Consider the following 16,330-nt stretch of genomic DNA (forward strand, 5'->3'; position numbering starts at 1 on the left):
TTCCACAGGAGAGGAGCCTGAAAGCTGAAGGCTCTGCCTCCCATTCTACTCTTACAAACCCTAGGAACTACAAGTAAGCCTGCAGTCTGAGAGCGAAGCGCTCTATTGGGGTGATATGGTACTACGAGGTCCCTAAGATAAGATGGGACCTGATTATTCAAAACCTTATAAGTAAGAAGAAGAATTTTAAATTCTATTCTAGAATTAACAGGAAGCCAATGAAGAGAGGCCAATATGGGTGAGATATGCTCTCTCCTTCTAGTCCCCGTCAGTACTCTAGCTGCAGCATTTTGAATTAGCTGAAGGCTTTTTAGGGAACTTTTAGGACAACCTGATAATAATGAATTACAATAGTCCAGCCTAGAGGAAATAAATGCATGAATTAGTTTTTCAGCATCACTCTGAGACAAGACCTTTCTGATTTTAGAGATATTGCGTAAATGCAAAAAAGCAGTCCTACATATTTGTTTAATATGCGCTTTGAATGACATATCCTGATCAAAAATGACTCCAAGATTTCTCACAGTATTACTAGAGGTCAGGGTAATGCCATCCAGAGTAAGGATCTGGTTAGACACCATGTTTCTAAGATTTGTGGGGCCAAGTACAATAACTTCAGTTTTATCTGAGTTTAAAAGCAGGAAATTAGAGGTCATCCATGTCTTTATGTCTGTAAGACAATCCTGCAGTTTAGCTAATTGGTGTGTGTCCTCTGGCTTCATGGATAGATAAAGCTGGGTATCATCTGCGTAACAATGAAAATTTAAGCAATACCGTCTAATAATACTGCCTAAGGGAAGCATGTATAAAGTGAATAAAATTGGTCCTAGCACAGAACCTTGTGGAACTCCATAATTAACTTTAGTCTGTGAAGAAGATTCCCCATTTACATGAACAAATTGTAATCTATTAGACAAATATGATTCAAACCACCGCAGCGCAGTGCCTTTAATACCTATGGCATGCTCTAATCTCTGTAATAAAATTTTATGGTCAACAGTATCAAAAGCAGCACTGAGGTCTAACAGAACAAGCACAGAGATGAGTCCACTGTCCGAGGCCATAAGAAGATCATTTGTAACCTTCACTAATGCTGTTTCTGTACTATGATGAATTCTAAAACCTGACTGAAACTCTTCAAATAGACCATTCCTCTGCAGATGATCAGTTAGCTGTTTTACAACTACCCTTTCAAGAATTTTTGAGAGAAAAGGAAGGTTGGAGATTGGCCTATAATTAGCTAAGATAGCTGGGTCAAGTGATGGCTTTTTAAGTAATGGTTTAATTACTGCCACCTTAAAAGCCTGTGGTACATAGCCAACTAACAAAGATAGATTGATCATATTTAAGATCGAAGCATTAAATAATGGTAGGGCTTCCTTGAGCAGCCTGGTAGGAATGGGGTCTAATAAACATGTTGATGGTTTGGATGAAGTAACTAATGAAAATAACTCAGACAGAACAATCGGAGAGAAAGAGTCTAACCAAATACCGGCATCACTGAAAGCAGCCAAAGATAACGATACGTCTTTGGGATGGTTATGAGTAATTTTTTCTCTAATAGTTAAAATTTTGTTAGCAAAGAAAGTCATGAAGTCATTACTAGTTAAAGTTAATGGAATACTCAGCTCAATAGAGCTCTGACTCTTTGTCAGCCTGGCTACAGTGCTGAAAAGAAACCTGGGGTTGTTCTTATTTTCTTCAATTAGTGATGAGTAGAAAGATGTCCTAGCTTTACGGAGGGCTTTTTTATAGAGCAACAGACTCTTTTTCCAGGCTAAGTGAAGATCTTCTAAATTAGTGAGATGCCATTTCCTCTCCAACTTACGGGTTATCTGCTTTAAGCTACGAGTTTGTGAGTTATACCACGGAGTCAGACACTTCTGATTTAAAGCTCTCTTTTTCAGAGGAGCTACAGCATCCAAAGTTGTCTTCAATGAGGATGTAAAACTATTGACGAGATACTCTATCTCCCTTACAGAGTTTAGGTCGCTACTCTGCACTGTGTTGGTATATGGCATTAGAGAACATAAAGAAGGAATCATATCCTTAAACCTAGTTACAGCGCTTTCTGAAAGACTTCTAGTGTAATGAAACGTATTCCCCACTGCTGGGTAGTCCATCAGAGTAAATGTAAATGTTATTAAGAAATGATCAGACAGAAGGGAGTTTTCAGGGAATACTGTTAAGTCTTCTATTTCCATACCATAAGTCAGAACAAGATCTAAGATATGATTAAAGTGGTGGGTGGACTCATTTACTTTTTGAGCAAAGCCAATAGAGTCTAATAATAGATTAAATGCAGTGTTGAGGATGTCATTCTCAGCATCTGTGTGGATGTTAAAATCGCCCACTATAATTATCTTATCTGAGCTAAGCACTAAGTCAGACAAAAGGTCTGAAAATTCAAAGAGAAACTCACAGTAACGACCAGGTGGACGATAGATAATAACAAATAAAACTGGTTTTTGGGACTTCCAATTTGGATGGACAAGACTAAGAGACAAGCTTTCAAATGAATTAAAGCTCTGTCTGGGTTTTGGATTAATTAATAAGCTGGAATGGAAGATTGCTGCTAATCCTCCGCCCCGGCCCGTGCTACGAGCATTCTGACAGTTAGTGTGACTCGGGGGTGTTGACTCATTCATCCTGCTGTAACCAGGTTTCTGTTAGGCAGAATAAATCAATATGTTGATCAATTATTATATCATTTACCAACAGGGACTTAGAAGAGAGAGACCTAATGTTTAATAGACCACATTTAACTGTTTTAGTCTGTGGTGCAGTTGAAGGTGCTATATTATTTTTTCTTTTTGAATTTTTATGCTTAAATAGATTTTTGCTGGTTATTGGTAGTCTGGGAGCAGGCACCGTCTCTACGGGGATGGGGTAGTGAAGGGATGGCAGGGGGAGAGAAGCTGCAGAGAGGTGTGTAAGACTACAACTCTGCTTCCTGGTCCCAACCCTGGATAGTCACGGTTTGGAGGATTTAAGAAAATTGGCCAGATTTCTAGAAATGAGAGCTGCTCCATCCAAAGTGGGATGGATGCCGTCTCTCCTAACAAGACCAGGTTTTCCCCAGAAGCTTTGCCAATTATCTATGAAGCCCACCTCATTTTTTGGACACCACTCAGACAGCCAGCAATTCAAGGAGAACATGCGGCTAAACATGTCACTCCCGGTCCGATTGGGGAGGGGCCCAGAGAAAACTACAGAGTCTGACATTGTTTTTGCAAAGTTACACACCGATTTAATGTTAATTTTAGTGACCTCCGATTGGCGTAACCGGGTGTCATTACTGCCGACGTGAATTACAATCTTACCAAATTTATGCTTAGCCTTAGCCAGCAGTTTCAAATTTCCTTCAATGTCACCTGCTCTGGCCCCCGGAAGACAATTGACTATGGTTGCTGGTGTCGCTAACTTCACATTTCTCAAAACAGAGTCGCCAATAACCAGAGTTTGATCCTCGGCGGGTGTGTCGTCGAGTGGGGAAAAACGGTTAGAGATGTGAACGGGTTGGCGGTGTACACGGGGCTTCTGTTTAGGGCTATGCTTCCTCCTCACAGTCACCCAGTGAGGAGGAAGCCATCAAAAGCCACCTGGTTTTTACAAATGGCTATCAACACGGAGGTGTTTTTCCTGTGCCGCCGCACCGCGCCGGCTGCGTCCCGACATTAATAAAATCTCCTTTAACAGTGGAATGTCCGGATAAACTGCTGATCCCGACCTCTTCTGAAAGTTCTCTGTTCTGTCACGACGTCCTGGGTCAACAGAGGCTTAAATTTGGAAGCTTTCAGCTTGAAACAGGCAGACAGCGGTGGCTCAGGGCGCGTCGCGACGTCCCGCTCCATGGGCAGTCCTTAAAGCGACAGCAACAGTCCATAATCTCTCATCAGCCGTTAAAATTTTCACAGAAAACCAGCTGAATTTCTCGAATGGTGTCCACTTCGATGTCCCTCACAGTTTTTGAAAAAATTTTGATCAAGCAAAGCGCCAGTCTCTCAGGAAGTTGTCAGACAAAGAGATTCCGACGGGAGGGGTAGACCACTCCTCACTCAAAGCCAGCCCACAGGTGAATGACGTAACCGACAGGCGTGAAAAAACTCACGCATGCGCACGAGTGTTCAAGGTTGTCTGATGTAATCGCACGTGATTCAAATCCATATAGTTTTTTTAAAAAATAAAAAGGTACGTTAGTTTTATCACAGACCTCGTATATTATTCTGGAACAAAGACAAAAGACAAGTGTTTGACATAAACAGGACTCTAAATACCAAACAGGAATCGATTGCAATGATTCCAATTGAAAATAATGGAGAAGCAACCTGGACTTCTTATGGCATTTTTACATAAAACAAACACAATAACATCTTTAAACACAGAGAATATATTCACGAGAATTTTAGGCACAATATACAAAGAGTTTAATGCTGTTGTCCGTGTGGAGCCTGATCAGAGCGTCTCAAATGCATTTCTTGTCGTGAATGTACTGACATTACCCATAATGCACCTGGAGACAGCATGTCCACACTAAAACCTTCAAAATTAGTGTAATACTTTAAAAGTAACCATATATCTGATATTTTCACTTTATAAAACTTCAGACGTGACATTAATTTAAATAACTTGTCCAAAATTACTTTGGTTAAAATTTTAACCATAAGTTAAAACTGTACAGTGGTGGGCACAGTTCAGATGATCCGATAACATATCATTATCGAAGATAATGTTTTCATTATCGGATTAGCTTTTCAGATAAGTTTTAAAACCATTATCGGACCAATTATCTTCTGATAAATTTAGTTCCGATAACATTTTTTTTGGTGGTGAAGTGAATAAGGTTTAACAGTCAAAAAGGTTTGTAAACAGCTAAAATCGTTCCTAGCTCCAGACTGTCTGCAACAGTTGGGCCGCTGTCAGAGGAGCTCATAAGGAGGAGGGCACTCTCACTGTGCCTTCACTGCACGTGCGTCATTTCAGTGCTTCAGCAATAATTCATAGATTATTGCCTCGTTTCTGCTTAAAACTGTGCTCCAGTCATCACCTATCTCAGCGACAGTTATCTGAACCTTTTGTACAACAATCATTTCCACATAAATTCATAATAACAGACGTGAGCGCTCTCAGGGCCTGACAGAGTTATAGATTTTACCAGTCACATTGAACGCAACATGGGTGATGTTATGCAGAGATAAACTGTGACTCCTGCGATTTATTGTTTTTTTTTTTAGAGAAATGGTCTTTAACATACATATATTATATTACATCAACAGATAAAAACAAGATTACAAAATAAAAACTTCACTGTGCTCTGTGCATGCTCTGACTGGCTGTTGCTGGCCGATGACGTCGATATTAGCAGCCGCGTGCTCAGTAACTAGTCTTGCAGCGTGCATTTCAGACGTGACTATAGTAGCGAGCAAGTGAGCTAACGAACAAGCGAGTGAGCCAGCATTATTGTTTTTCTGTGAGTAATGAGTTTACGGTGTTTTTTTGTAAAATGAGTGAGGAAAACATCGTTTGTGTTCCGCGGCCTGAGGATGAAGTCCAGGAGGAGCCTGGATCGAGTGGGGAGGTACAGTGAGGAAAATAAGTATTTAAACACCCTGCGATTTTGCAAATTCTCCCACTTACAAAACATGGAGGGGTCTGAAATTTTCATCTTAGGTGCATGTCCACTGTGAGAGACATGATCTAAAAAAAAAAAAAAAAAAAAAATCCGGAAATCACAATGTATGATTTTTTTTAATAATGTGTATACTGCTGAAAATAAGTATTTCAACACCTGTGAAAATCAATGTTAATATTTGGTACAGTAGCCTTTGTTTGCAATTACAGAGGTCAAACGTTTCCTGTAGTTTTTCACCAGGTTTGCACACACTGAAGCAGGGATTTTGGCCCATTTCTCCACACAGATCTTCTCTAGATCAGCCAGGTTACTAGGCTGTTACTGAGAAACACGGAGTTTGAGCTCCCTCCAAAGATTTTCTATTGGGTTTAGGTCTGGAGACTGGCTAGGCCACTCCAGACCCTTGATATGCTTCTTACAGAGCCAGTCCTTGGTTATCCTGGCTGTGTGCTTCGGGTCATTGTCATGTTGGAAGACCCATCCACGACCCTTATTACGACCCTGATTATCCACGACCCAATCTTTATGAGTTGGCTATGTACCACAGGCTTTTAAGGTGGCAGTAAGTAAACCATTACTTAAAAAAGCCATCACTTGACCCAGCTATCTTAGCTAATTATAGGCCAATCTCCAACATTCCATTTCTCTCAAAAATTCTTGAAAGGGTAGTTGTAAAACAGCTAACTGATCATCTGCAGAGGAATGGTCTATTTGAAGAGTTTCAGTCAGGTTTCAGAATTCATCATAGTACAGAAACAGCATTAGTGAAGGTTACAAATGATCTTCTTATGGCCTCAGACAGTGGACTCATCTCTGTGCTCGTCCTGTTAGACCTCAGTGCAGCTTTTGATACTGCTGACCATAAAATTTTATTACAGAGATTAGAGCATGCCATAAATATTAAAGGCACTGCGCTGCAGTGGTTTGAATCATATTTATCTAATAGATTACAATTTGTTCATGTAAATGGGGAGTCTTCTTCACGGACTAAGGTTAATTATGGAGTTCCACAAGGTTCTGTGCTAGGACCGATTTTATTCACTTTATACATGCTTCCCTTAGGCAGTATTATTAGAAAGCATTGCTTAAATTTTCATTGTTACGCAGATGATACCCAGCTTTATCTATCCATGAAGCGAGAGGACACACACCAATTACTTAAACTGCAGGAATGTCTTTCAGACATAAAGACATGGATGACCTCTAATTTCCTGCTTTTAAATTCAGATAAAACTGAAGTTATTGTACCTGGCCCCACAAATCTTAGAAACATGGTGTCTAACCAGATCCTTACTCTGGATGGCATTACCCTGACCTCTAGTAATACTGTGAGAAATCTTGGAGTCATTTTTGATCAGGATATGTCCTTCAATGCGCATATTAAGCAAATATGTAGGACTGCTTCTTTGCATTTGCGCAATATCTCTAAAATTAGAAAGGCCTTGTCTCAGAGTGATGCTGAAACGCTAATTCATGCATTTATTTCTTCTAGGCTGGACTACTGTAATTCATTATTATCAGGTTGTCCTAAAAGTTCCCTGAAAAGCCTTCAGTTAATTCAAAATGCTGCAGCTAGACTACTGACAGGGACTAGAAGGAGAGAGCATATCTCACCCATATTGGCTTCTTTTCATTGGCTCCCTGTTAATTCCAGAATAGAATTTAAAATTCTTCTTCTTACTTATAAGGTTTTGAATAATCAGGTCCCATCTTATCTTAGGGACCTCATAGTACCATATCACCCCAATAGAGCACTTCGCTCACAGACTGCAGGAGTAACTTGTAGTTCCGAGGGTTTGTAAGAGTAGAATGGGAGGCAGAGCCTTCAGCTTTCAGGCTCCTCTCCTGTGGAACCAGCTCCCAATTCGGATTAGGGAGACAGACACCCTCTCTACTTTTAAGATTAGGCTTAAAACTTTCCTTTTTGCTAAAGCTTATAGTTAGGGCTGGATCAGGTGACCCTGAACCATCCCTTAGTTATGCTGCTATAGACTTAGACTGCTGGGGGGTTTCCCATGATGCACTGTTTCTTTTTATTCACCTCTTTTTGCTCTGTATGCACCACTCTGCTTTTAATCATTGGTGATTGATCTCTGCTCTCTTCCACAACATGTCTTTTTCCTGATTCTCTCCCCTCAGCCCCAACCAGTCCCAGCAGAAGATTGCCCCTCCCTGAGCCTGGTTCTGCTGGAGGTTTCTTCCTGTTAAAAGGGAGTTTTCCTTCCTACTGTCACCAAGTGCTTGCTCATAGGGGGTCGTTTTGACCGTTGGGGTTTTTCTGTAATTATTGTATGGCTTTTGCCTTATAATATAAAGCACCTTGGGGCGACTGTTTGTTGTGATTTGGCGCTATATAAATAAAATTGATATGATCCATCTTCAATGCTCTAACTGAGGGAAGGAGGTTGTTCCCCAAAATCTCGCAATACATGGCCGCGATCATCCTCTCCTTAATACAGTGCAGTTGTCCTGTCCCATGTGCAGAAAAAACACCCCCAAAGCATGATGCTTCCACCCCCATTCTTCACAGTAGGGATTGTTTTTGGGATGGTACTCAGCATTTTTCTTCCTCCAAACACAGCGAGTGGAATTAAGACCAAAAAGTTCTATTTTGGTCTCATTTGACCACATAACTTTCTCCCATGTCTCCTCTGGATCATCCAAATGGTCATGGGCAAACTTAAGACGGGCCTGGACGTGTGCTGATTTAAGCAGGGGAACCTTCCGTGCCATGCATGATTTTAACCCATGACGTCTTAGCGTATTACCCACAGTAACCTTGTAAACAGTGGTGCCAGCTCTCTTCAGGTCATTGACCAGCTCCTCCTGTGCAGTTCTGGGCCGATTCCTCACCTTTCTTAGGATCACTGATACGCCACGAGGAGGGATCTTGCATGGAGCCCCAGTCCGAGGGAGATCGACAGTCATGTTTAGCTTCTTCCATTTTCTAATAATTGCGCCAACAGTTGATCTTTTTTCACCAAGCTGCTTGGCAATTGCCCTGTAGCCCTTTCCAGCCTTGTGGACATCTACAATTTTGTCTCTGGTGTCTTTGGACAGCTCTTTGGTATTAGCCATGTTAGTAATTGGAGTCTTACTGATTGTGTGGGGTGGACAGGTATCTTTATGCAGCTAAAGACCTCAAATAGGTGCTTCTAATTTGGAATAATAAGTGGAGTGGAGGTGGACTTTTTAGAGGCGGACTAACAGGTGTTTAAGGGCCAGAATTTTTGCTGATTGGCAGGTGTTGAAATACTTATTTGCAGCAGTAACATGCAAATAAATTATTAAAAAAAAAATCATACATTGTGATTTCTGGATTTTTTTTTTTTTTTTTTTTTTAGATTATGTCTCTCACAGTGGACATGCACCTAAGATGAAAATTTCAGACCCCTCCATGATTTCTAAGTGGGAGAACTTGCAAAATCGCAGGGTGTTCAAATACTTATTTTCCTCACTGTATCTGGTAGGACTGCTGCAACACTCGGTGGAGAACAAGCTGAAAGAAGTTACACGGTGGACACAAACGGTATGTAAGCAGCTCACAAGTCTACTTTTGTGCATTTGTTTTGTGAACGTAATATTATCAGTTATCAAGTTGTTCACCAGTGAATATGGCCTCAGGGTGTATGGTTTTCTTCAGGGTGTATAAAGCCATATTCATTGGTAAAACAACTTGATAACGATTTTATCATATACCTATAAATGATAAATGCATGCAGAACACAATGCGCGTGCTCTCCCTTCGCTCACTGCCTCCGGGGGTACGGATGCGGAACCCGCAAAGAATCCAAGTCATGGCCACGGAGCTCTGTGGCTGCGGTTACCGAGACCATGCAGCGGGCACTGCGCATCAAAACAGCGAGTGTAGTCTCTGGATCTGTTGCTGCATGCAGCTCGGCATAGCAAACGGGGGGGTGGTGTGAGTGGCCCGCTGCGGCGGTTACCGAGCCCGCAGACTCAGTAAGCAAATCAGAGGCAGTGACAGCAATCGCGGTGATGCCGACTGGTGCCGTGACCGGCCCGCCTGATAAGGATGCAGAACTCAATGCCCTGTTAAAAAACAAACCAAAAAAACCCGCGATAGGCGAAATCTGCAAAGTAGTCAGCGTTATTTTTTTACAATTATTATAGATGTTTTAAGGCTGTAAAACCCTTCACTACACACTTTTCTCAAACAGGCATTAACATTTTCTCACTTTTCTCTCCTGTGTAAACACTCAAAGTTCAAACCTTAGTAGAAAAAAATAGAACGTTTTCCTATAAATAATTATTATGGCTTTTAGAACTAATTGGCTAATTACTCGGGTGGTATGAAAAATATTATCCGCGAAAAGGGTGTATTGCTATTTATTCTTTAGTGTTTTATCCAGTCCCATTGGCGCATCATTTATAGGTATATGATAAGAGCCATAGCTCCGTAAATGGTTTAATATAAACTGACTTCTAATACTGCGATTTGCTGCTTTTGATGAAGATGGCGTTTAGAGTTTTATTTATTTTTTTGTGCGTTCCTTTTTGTGTTTGTGACTTAACCTTTACCCAGCAGCAGAGCCTACAGTGCTGAGATTCGAAAGTATTAAGCCATTAGTGTAATCCAATGTGGCCCTGCGGCGTGCGCCCCCTAGTCAATACTAAAAGTTATCAGTTATCTGTAGCTTCCGATAATTCTTTTATCTGTTTAGCTTTATAAAAGACAACTTTTCAGTTATCTGATTATCTGTTATCGAAGATAACTTTTAGGTTATTTGTGCCCACCACTGAAACTGTATGCTTCTGGATGACTTGGGTGATATTGCCAGCGTATCAGTATGGGGTCAAAAGAAACAGTTTTTTTTTCTTTTCTGTGATCAGTTCTCCGCTGCCTGCAGAGGACAGAGCGGCTTCTTCTGGAACCAGCTCTCTTCTGTTTGCAGAAGACAGAACTGCACATCTGCTACAAAACATTAAACAGATAGGTAATCAACTGATTTTAAACTTATTAAATGTTTGTAACTATAAAGCTTTGTTCACCACACCTCCAAAAATCTGTTAGCGGTCTAAAAATTATTGGACCAAAAATGTCATGGTTTAGTCCCCAAAGAAGGCAGGTTTGGACCCTAAATGCAGGTAGCCAATAGACACAAGAAATGATGGCAAATATACAGTTATTTATTGAACTCCAGAATAATAGTGAACATTAAATCCAAGAAACATCCAAAAACTAGAAAAAACAGGACAGACTCCAGAAGACAAAAATGTTCACCAAAAATCTCAAACCCAATGTGACTGAGATCAAAAAGCAAACTGAAGGATAATAAACAACTCAAGACTACTGTCAAAAAGGAAGACAGTGAGGATGAAAACAAAACTCTTCTGAAAGCCAAACTGCAAGTGGTTGAAAAGACTAACAAAGTGACAACCAAATGACTAGAATCAACTGTCAAAAAGGACAGTGTGAATTACTTATAAACAGCTAACACAGGACGTGTGGAGAAGAACCTGTGGATGAAACATCTAATCGACCGACAACTAACACACACACGGGTGTGGCTTATAAAGCCAAAACCAAATTACATACAGCTGAGAATAATGACCGGAACAAAGGGCGCACGCGGAAGGAAACCAATGAGTGCATAAAAAACGATCTACACAAACAGTCTGGGAAAATAAAACCTGAACATGAATAAACTAACATGGTAGAGAACAAAATCCAATCACTGTAAGGAGAAATAAAAGACATGAAAACCCCAGAAGACTTAAACACAAGATGCATGAGGGGGTGGGGCCCCTCGCATGACAGCTGTCAAATACCGCTCGGCAGGGAACCAAGTGCAGCTACACCAGGAGCAACAAGAATAAGTGTAACCAACAAACGACCCACATCACAGACGAACATAAGAAAGATCAGAACATGACACGTGTTGCGCACAACTGGCTGAACACCATGGCAACCGTAAACAGTGGGAGAAAAGGAGACGGCAGGGCAGGAGTCTCACCACTCACTTGCACACACGCAGAGACAAGGAAGGAGGGGCTCCTGGAGGAACGGCACAACATATACACACACACACACACACACATTTACTCATACCTCCACCACACAGAGGGGACGTGCGTTCATCACACCTACACCAGCACGCACTGAGAAAGCGGTACAAACAGAGGGACGGCAGACTCATGCACAGTCACACCTACTAAAGCCAGGCACCAGGAAACGCAGGCATCCACATTCTCTCACACACGCACCGGGAAACACACGTGCTCACACACATCCATATTCTCTCACACATGCACCCACAGACAATGAGAGGAAAAGCCTTAGAATGATGGTTTTCAAAGTTATCTGAAAAGATAATCCAATAACTTTAACTCTGATAATTAACGGATTAGCGGAACTGTGCCCACCACTGCTGATTTCTATTAAACACCTTTACATAGATCAGGGGTGGGCAACTTGTTCCAGAAAGGGCCAAGAGGGTGCAGGTTTTCTTTGCAGCCACTGACTCCACCAGGTGATTTCATTGACTAATATCACTTTGAGCAGATGGAATCAGTTAATCTGTGAAATCACCTGGTGGAGTCAGTGGCTGCAAAGAAAACCTGCACCCTCTTGGCCCTTTCTGGAACAAGTTGCCCACCCCTGATATACATGGATAGTTTCCATCTTTTGAATCACTAAGGGAGAAGTTCAGTCTGCCACATTTTCAGTGTGTGGTGATGCAAAATTCAGAATTTGCACTGTGCACAATTTCTCCAATCACAGCCACATAAGCCTATAAATTCTTCTGGGTTATCTGGGTGTCTTGGTGGCTTTCCTCACTCTTCTCCTTCTTGCACAGTCACTCAGTTTTTGAGAACTGTCTACTCCACACAGATTCACCATAGAGTGCCATACTGTTTGCATTTATATTTGTATAACTGATGTAAATAAAATCCAAGACATATTCAGTCACAGCTTCACCATCAGAGAGCCTTGTGCACAACTACCACAAAAGACTCCAAGCTGCCATTGATGTTAAAGGGGGAAAATATATACGGTTTTTGTGTTCTCATTCATATTCTCTGAAAAATTGCAAAAAAAAAAAAAAAAAAAAAAAAATTCTGTCAGGGTATGTAAACTTTTGCACACACAGTACTACAACCTTTGCAAAAGAAGCCTGGGCTTGAGAGCACTGTTTTAGCAAATTTCAGGCCCACCTCTAAGTTGCCATTTGTCTCTAAAATTCTATCTATGCACAACTAAAAAGTTTCCTCGATGAACACAACATTATGGGGGTATTTCAGTCTGATTTTCACTGCCCCTTTAAAAAAATTTCAATGACATTTTAATGGCAACTACATTGTTCTTGTCCTGCTCAACTTAACAAGTATATTGTTAAACCATCTGCAGCAGCTGGTGGGCATTGGTGGTAGCGCCCTGGACTGGTTTAGGTCCTACTTAGCAGACAGGACTGAGTGTTGGTCTTAGAGTTTGGACTCCTTGTCCACTCTGCTCTTACACGGGATCCCACAGGGTTCCATTTTAGGACCCCAGCTTTTCTCCCTGTACATGCTTTCCCTTGGGTCTGTCCTCAGAAAACATGATGTTGCTTTTCATTGTTATGGTGATGGCAGCCAGATACATGTCCCCTGAGGAAAAGTGATGCCTTTTCTCTCAAACCCCTGCTGTCATGTCTTGAAGATATTAAAGCCTGGATGGCCCTAAACTTCCTAAATTTTAATGTTAAGAAAACAGAGGTGATTGTGTTTGGCCCTAGCAGCTCCTGTGTACTCTCCCCTGTTGATTTGGGTCCAATGGCAACTCATGCGAAGAGTACTGTTACTAATTTGGGTTTTAAGATGGATAGTGATTTCAAATTGGATCACCAAATTAATGCAGTAGTTAGGTCAAGTTTCTTTCACCTCAGGCAGCTTGCTAAGGTGAAGCGTTTCCTTGCACATCAGTACTTAGAAACAGTAATCCATGCTTTCATTACCTCTCAGCTGGATTACTGTAATGCACTTTATTTTGGAGTTAGCCAGTCCTCCCTTGGACGTCTCCAGTTAGTTCAGAGCGCTGCCGCCTGTCTGCTAACTGGAGTATGAAAGAGGGAGCACATTACACCTATCCTAGCCTCCCTCCACTGGCTGCCTGTGCATTTTAGGGTTCATTTTAAGATTAATTTTTTGTTTTTAAATCTTTAAATGGCCTTGCCCTGTCCTACTTATCTGAACCGCTTCACCCCAATACCCCAGCACGGTACCTCTAGTCAGCTGATCAGCTGTATCCTAAAATCTGGAATGCTCAACCTGAGCACATTAGGTAGGCCTCGTCACTGTCTGTTTTTAAAAACAAGCTTAAAATCCACTGTTGTTCACTGGCTTTTAACATATCATGAGATTTTGCTCTGTTTTAGTTATTTTTATTTGTTCACTGCTGTTTTTATTGTTGTTGGGTTGTTTTACACACACACACACACACACGCACACACACACAAACACACACATATTTAATCACATTTTTGCTTATTTTAATTTCATTTACAAATACATTCACATAGCCTAAGTTAGGCTAAAAATTAAATTACTCGCTGATGTGCAGACCGTGTGCGACCACGCCAGCCCAGGACAGCATCACCCAGCTTTTTCACCAAATGAAGAGCTTTTTTTTTTCAAGATCAGCTGCATATTTCAGAGCGGTCTTTTACCGTGACCAGTCCACAGCCATGTGTGTGCAATGATCATGCTGTGAAATCAGCATCTTGGTGACACAGTTGTGAGGTGGATGGATTATCCTGTCAAAGGTGAAGTGTTCACTAATATGGATAAGGAATTTGTGAACAAACTTGAAGGAAAATAAACTCCAGTTTTTCATGAATTGAAGTAAAAGGTCTAAGTGTTTCATTTCTATTTTTGAGCATAACAGACATATTCATAAAAATGATATATCTGTACTTCTGGGTAATTAAAATGTAAACTACAAATGGACTAAAACTGCTAACATCTGTGTATTTGACTTGTATTACTGAACTCACTGAAAATGAATCTAAACCTGCATTTTCTCTGTTCGTTATTAAAAATAAAACTTTGAAAGACTTTACATTTTTGAATGCATCACCTCCAAAGTAGTAGGTTCCTCCAGTCTGGATGTGGAACGGGATGGCGGTTCTAATGGTTGAGGCCTCGTCTCCATCAATGGTTAGCATAGCATAGTTCTCCAACACGTTCAGATGGACACTGTGCCACTGGCCGTCACTCAAACCTGATCCTGAGGAGAAAAATCCAATTCATCATGTTAAAACATGCTCTTAAAGCAGTCCCATTCCAAAGCTCGTCTAACAATAATGACAGTAAGGTGTGGGGAGCCAATCAGAGACCTTACAAAGAAGGTTCTCTTCATAATGCTGCATCTCATATTGAAGCAACTGAAAATCTGCACTGAAACGTGCTGCCAAACATAAAAACACCTCCAACCAGGGGTCGGTGGCATGATTGGCACCCAGCCACTGCAAAATCAACCAATCAGCTCAGAACCACAAAAGGGTGGAGACTAAAGTGGTGCTTTGCTTTTATGCAACTATTACAATAGTCTTAATGTGTTGCGTATTTTCAATCGCAACAAAAACATCCATCTCCACCACACGTCACGTGACACACACAATAGCCCAAAGTAAATGTGCACTGTCAAGAGAAATAAAAAATTACGTCACAATAGAAGCGTGTGGACTAAAATAGCTAAAAAAGCTGAAATGCAGCACCACATAGACAGCAGCATCTGCTGGCTGACACTCAGCATCTCCTCCCAACTCAGCACACATGATCCCGTCACAGTTACTCCACGGCATGCATTTCTCTATAATCTTGTTATAACGTAACACTATCACACTGAATCACTGTGTGATGTACGGCTGGGTTAAGTTGCAGAGACAGTAAAAAACTTAAATATAGGTTTTAAAAACATTTGCATTTGTGTGATTTTGCATTATTTTGTAACTGCTTTCTCATCACATTGGTCTTCCATATGTATAAAATTTCACAATAACTGATAATGCCACATTAAAGTGAATCACAAAATAAATAAATTAATAAATGTCCTTTATTTAACCAGGTAAAAACTAATTGCAATTAAAACCTCTTTAAAAAATACTAATCTACTTACAGCTGGTACACAGTTTTCCCCAAAAGCAATATCTTTAAATTAAACATGACATTAAAAAAAAGAATTTCCTCACCATAGACATAGTGGTTATTTACATTCTACCAAAACAGAGTTTTACTATGTTACCAGTGTCACAGATATAATAAGATACCTTAAAATAAAAAATAAAAAGGAACAAACATTCCAAAGTCTGTAGCTACGAACTATGGTTGTTTTTTCCTACAATGTATGTCTCAGATAAAATCAGACCTAATTGGTTTTATGTACTCTATCCAGTTTTCCCAAATTCTTTGAAATCTATCCACCTCCAGTCTCAAAGAAAATGCTAGCTTTTCCATCACATATATATTGTGTATTACCTCCACCCAGTCCTCAACCTTCGGTGTCTCATTCTTCATCCATTTTCTGCTTTTTTTTTTTGCTTGCAATCAACATTATTCTATAAATATGTATGTCACCAAATGACAAGTTTATGTCCAGGTATAGTACAGTTGTATGCAAAAGTTTGTGTAGCCCTGATAATTTTCATGATTTTCCAATATAAATCATTGGGTGCCTGGATCAGAAATTTCAGTTAA

The 16,330-nt window shown here is 40.6% G+C and overlaps 1 protein-coding gene and 1 long non-coding RNA gene across 2 annotated transcripts in view; one reads left to right on the top strand and one right to left on the bottom strand.

Annotated features, from left to right (window-relative positions):
* The window catches only part of cntnap2b (contactin associated protein 2b), a 197,734-nt gene that overhangs the window by 119,047 nt on the left and 62,357 nt on the right, over positions 1 to 16,330 (bottom strand). Inside the window, exon 9 of the mRNA XM_034182355.1 lies at positions 14,712 to 14,861. Within this exon, the coding sequence (XP_034038246.1) occupies positions 14,712 to 14,861 (150 nt within the window). The remainder of the gene's footprint in view (positions 1 to 14,711; positions 14,862 to 16,330) is intronic.
* Positions 1,091 to 13,088, top strand: LOC117521043. Its single transcript, XR_004563866.1, has 3 exons — positions 1,091 to 1,101; positions 4,069 to 4,075; positions 13,008 to 13,088. It is a non-coding gene; the product is annotated as an uncharacterized LOC117521043 (long non-coding RNA).

This window comes from Thalassophryne amazonica, chromosome 12 (genome assembly GCF_902500255.1).
Source record: "Thalassophryne amazonica chromosome 12, fThaAma1.1, whole genome shotgun sequence".
Taxonomy (NCBI): Eukaryota; Metazoa; Chordata; class Actinopteri; order Batrachoidiformes; family Batrachoididae; genus Thalassophryne; species Thalassophryne amazonica.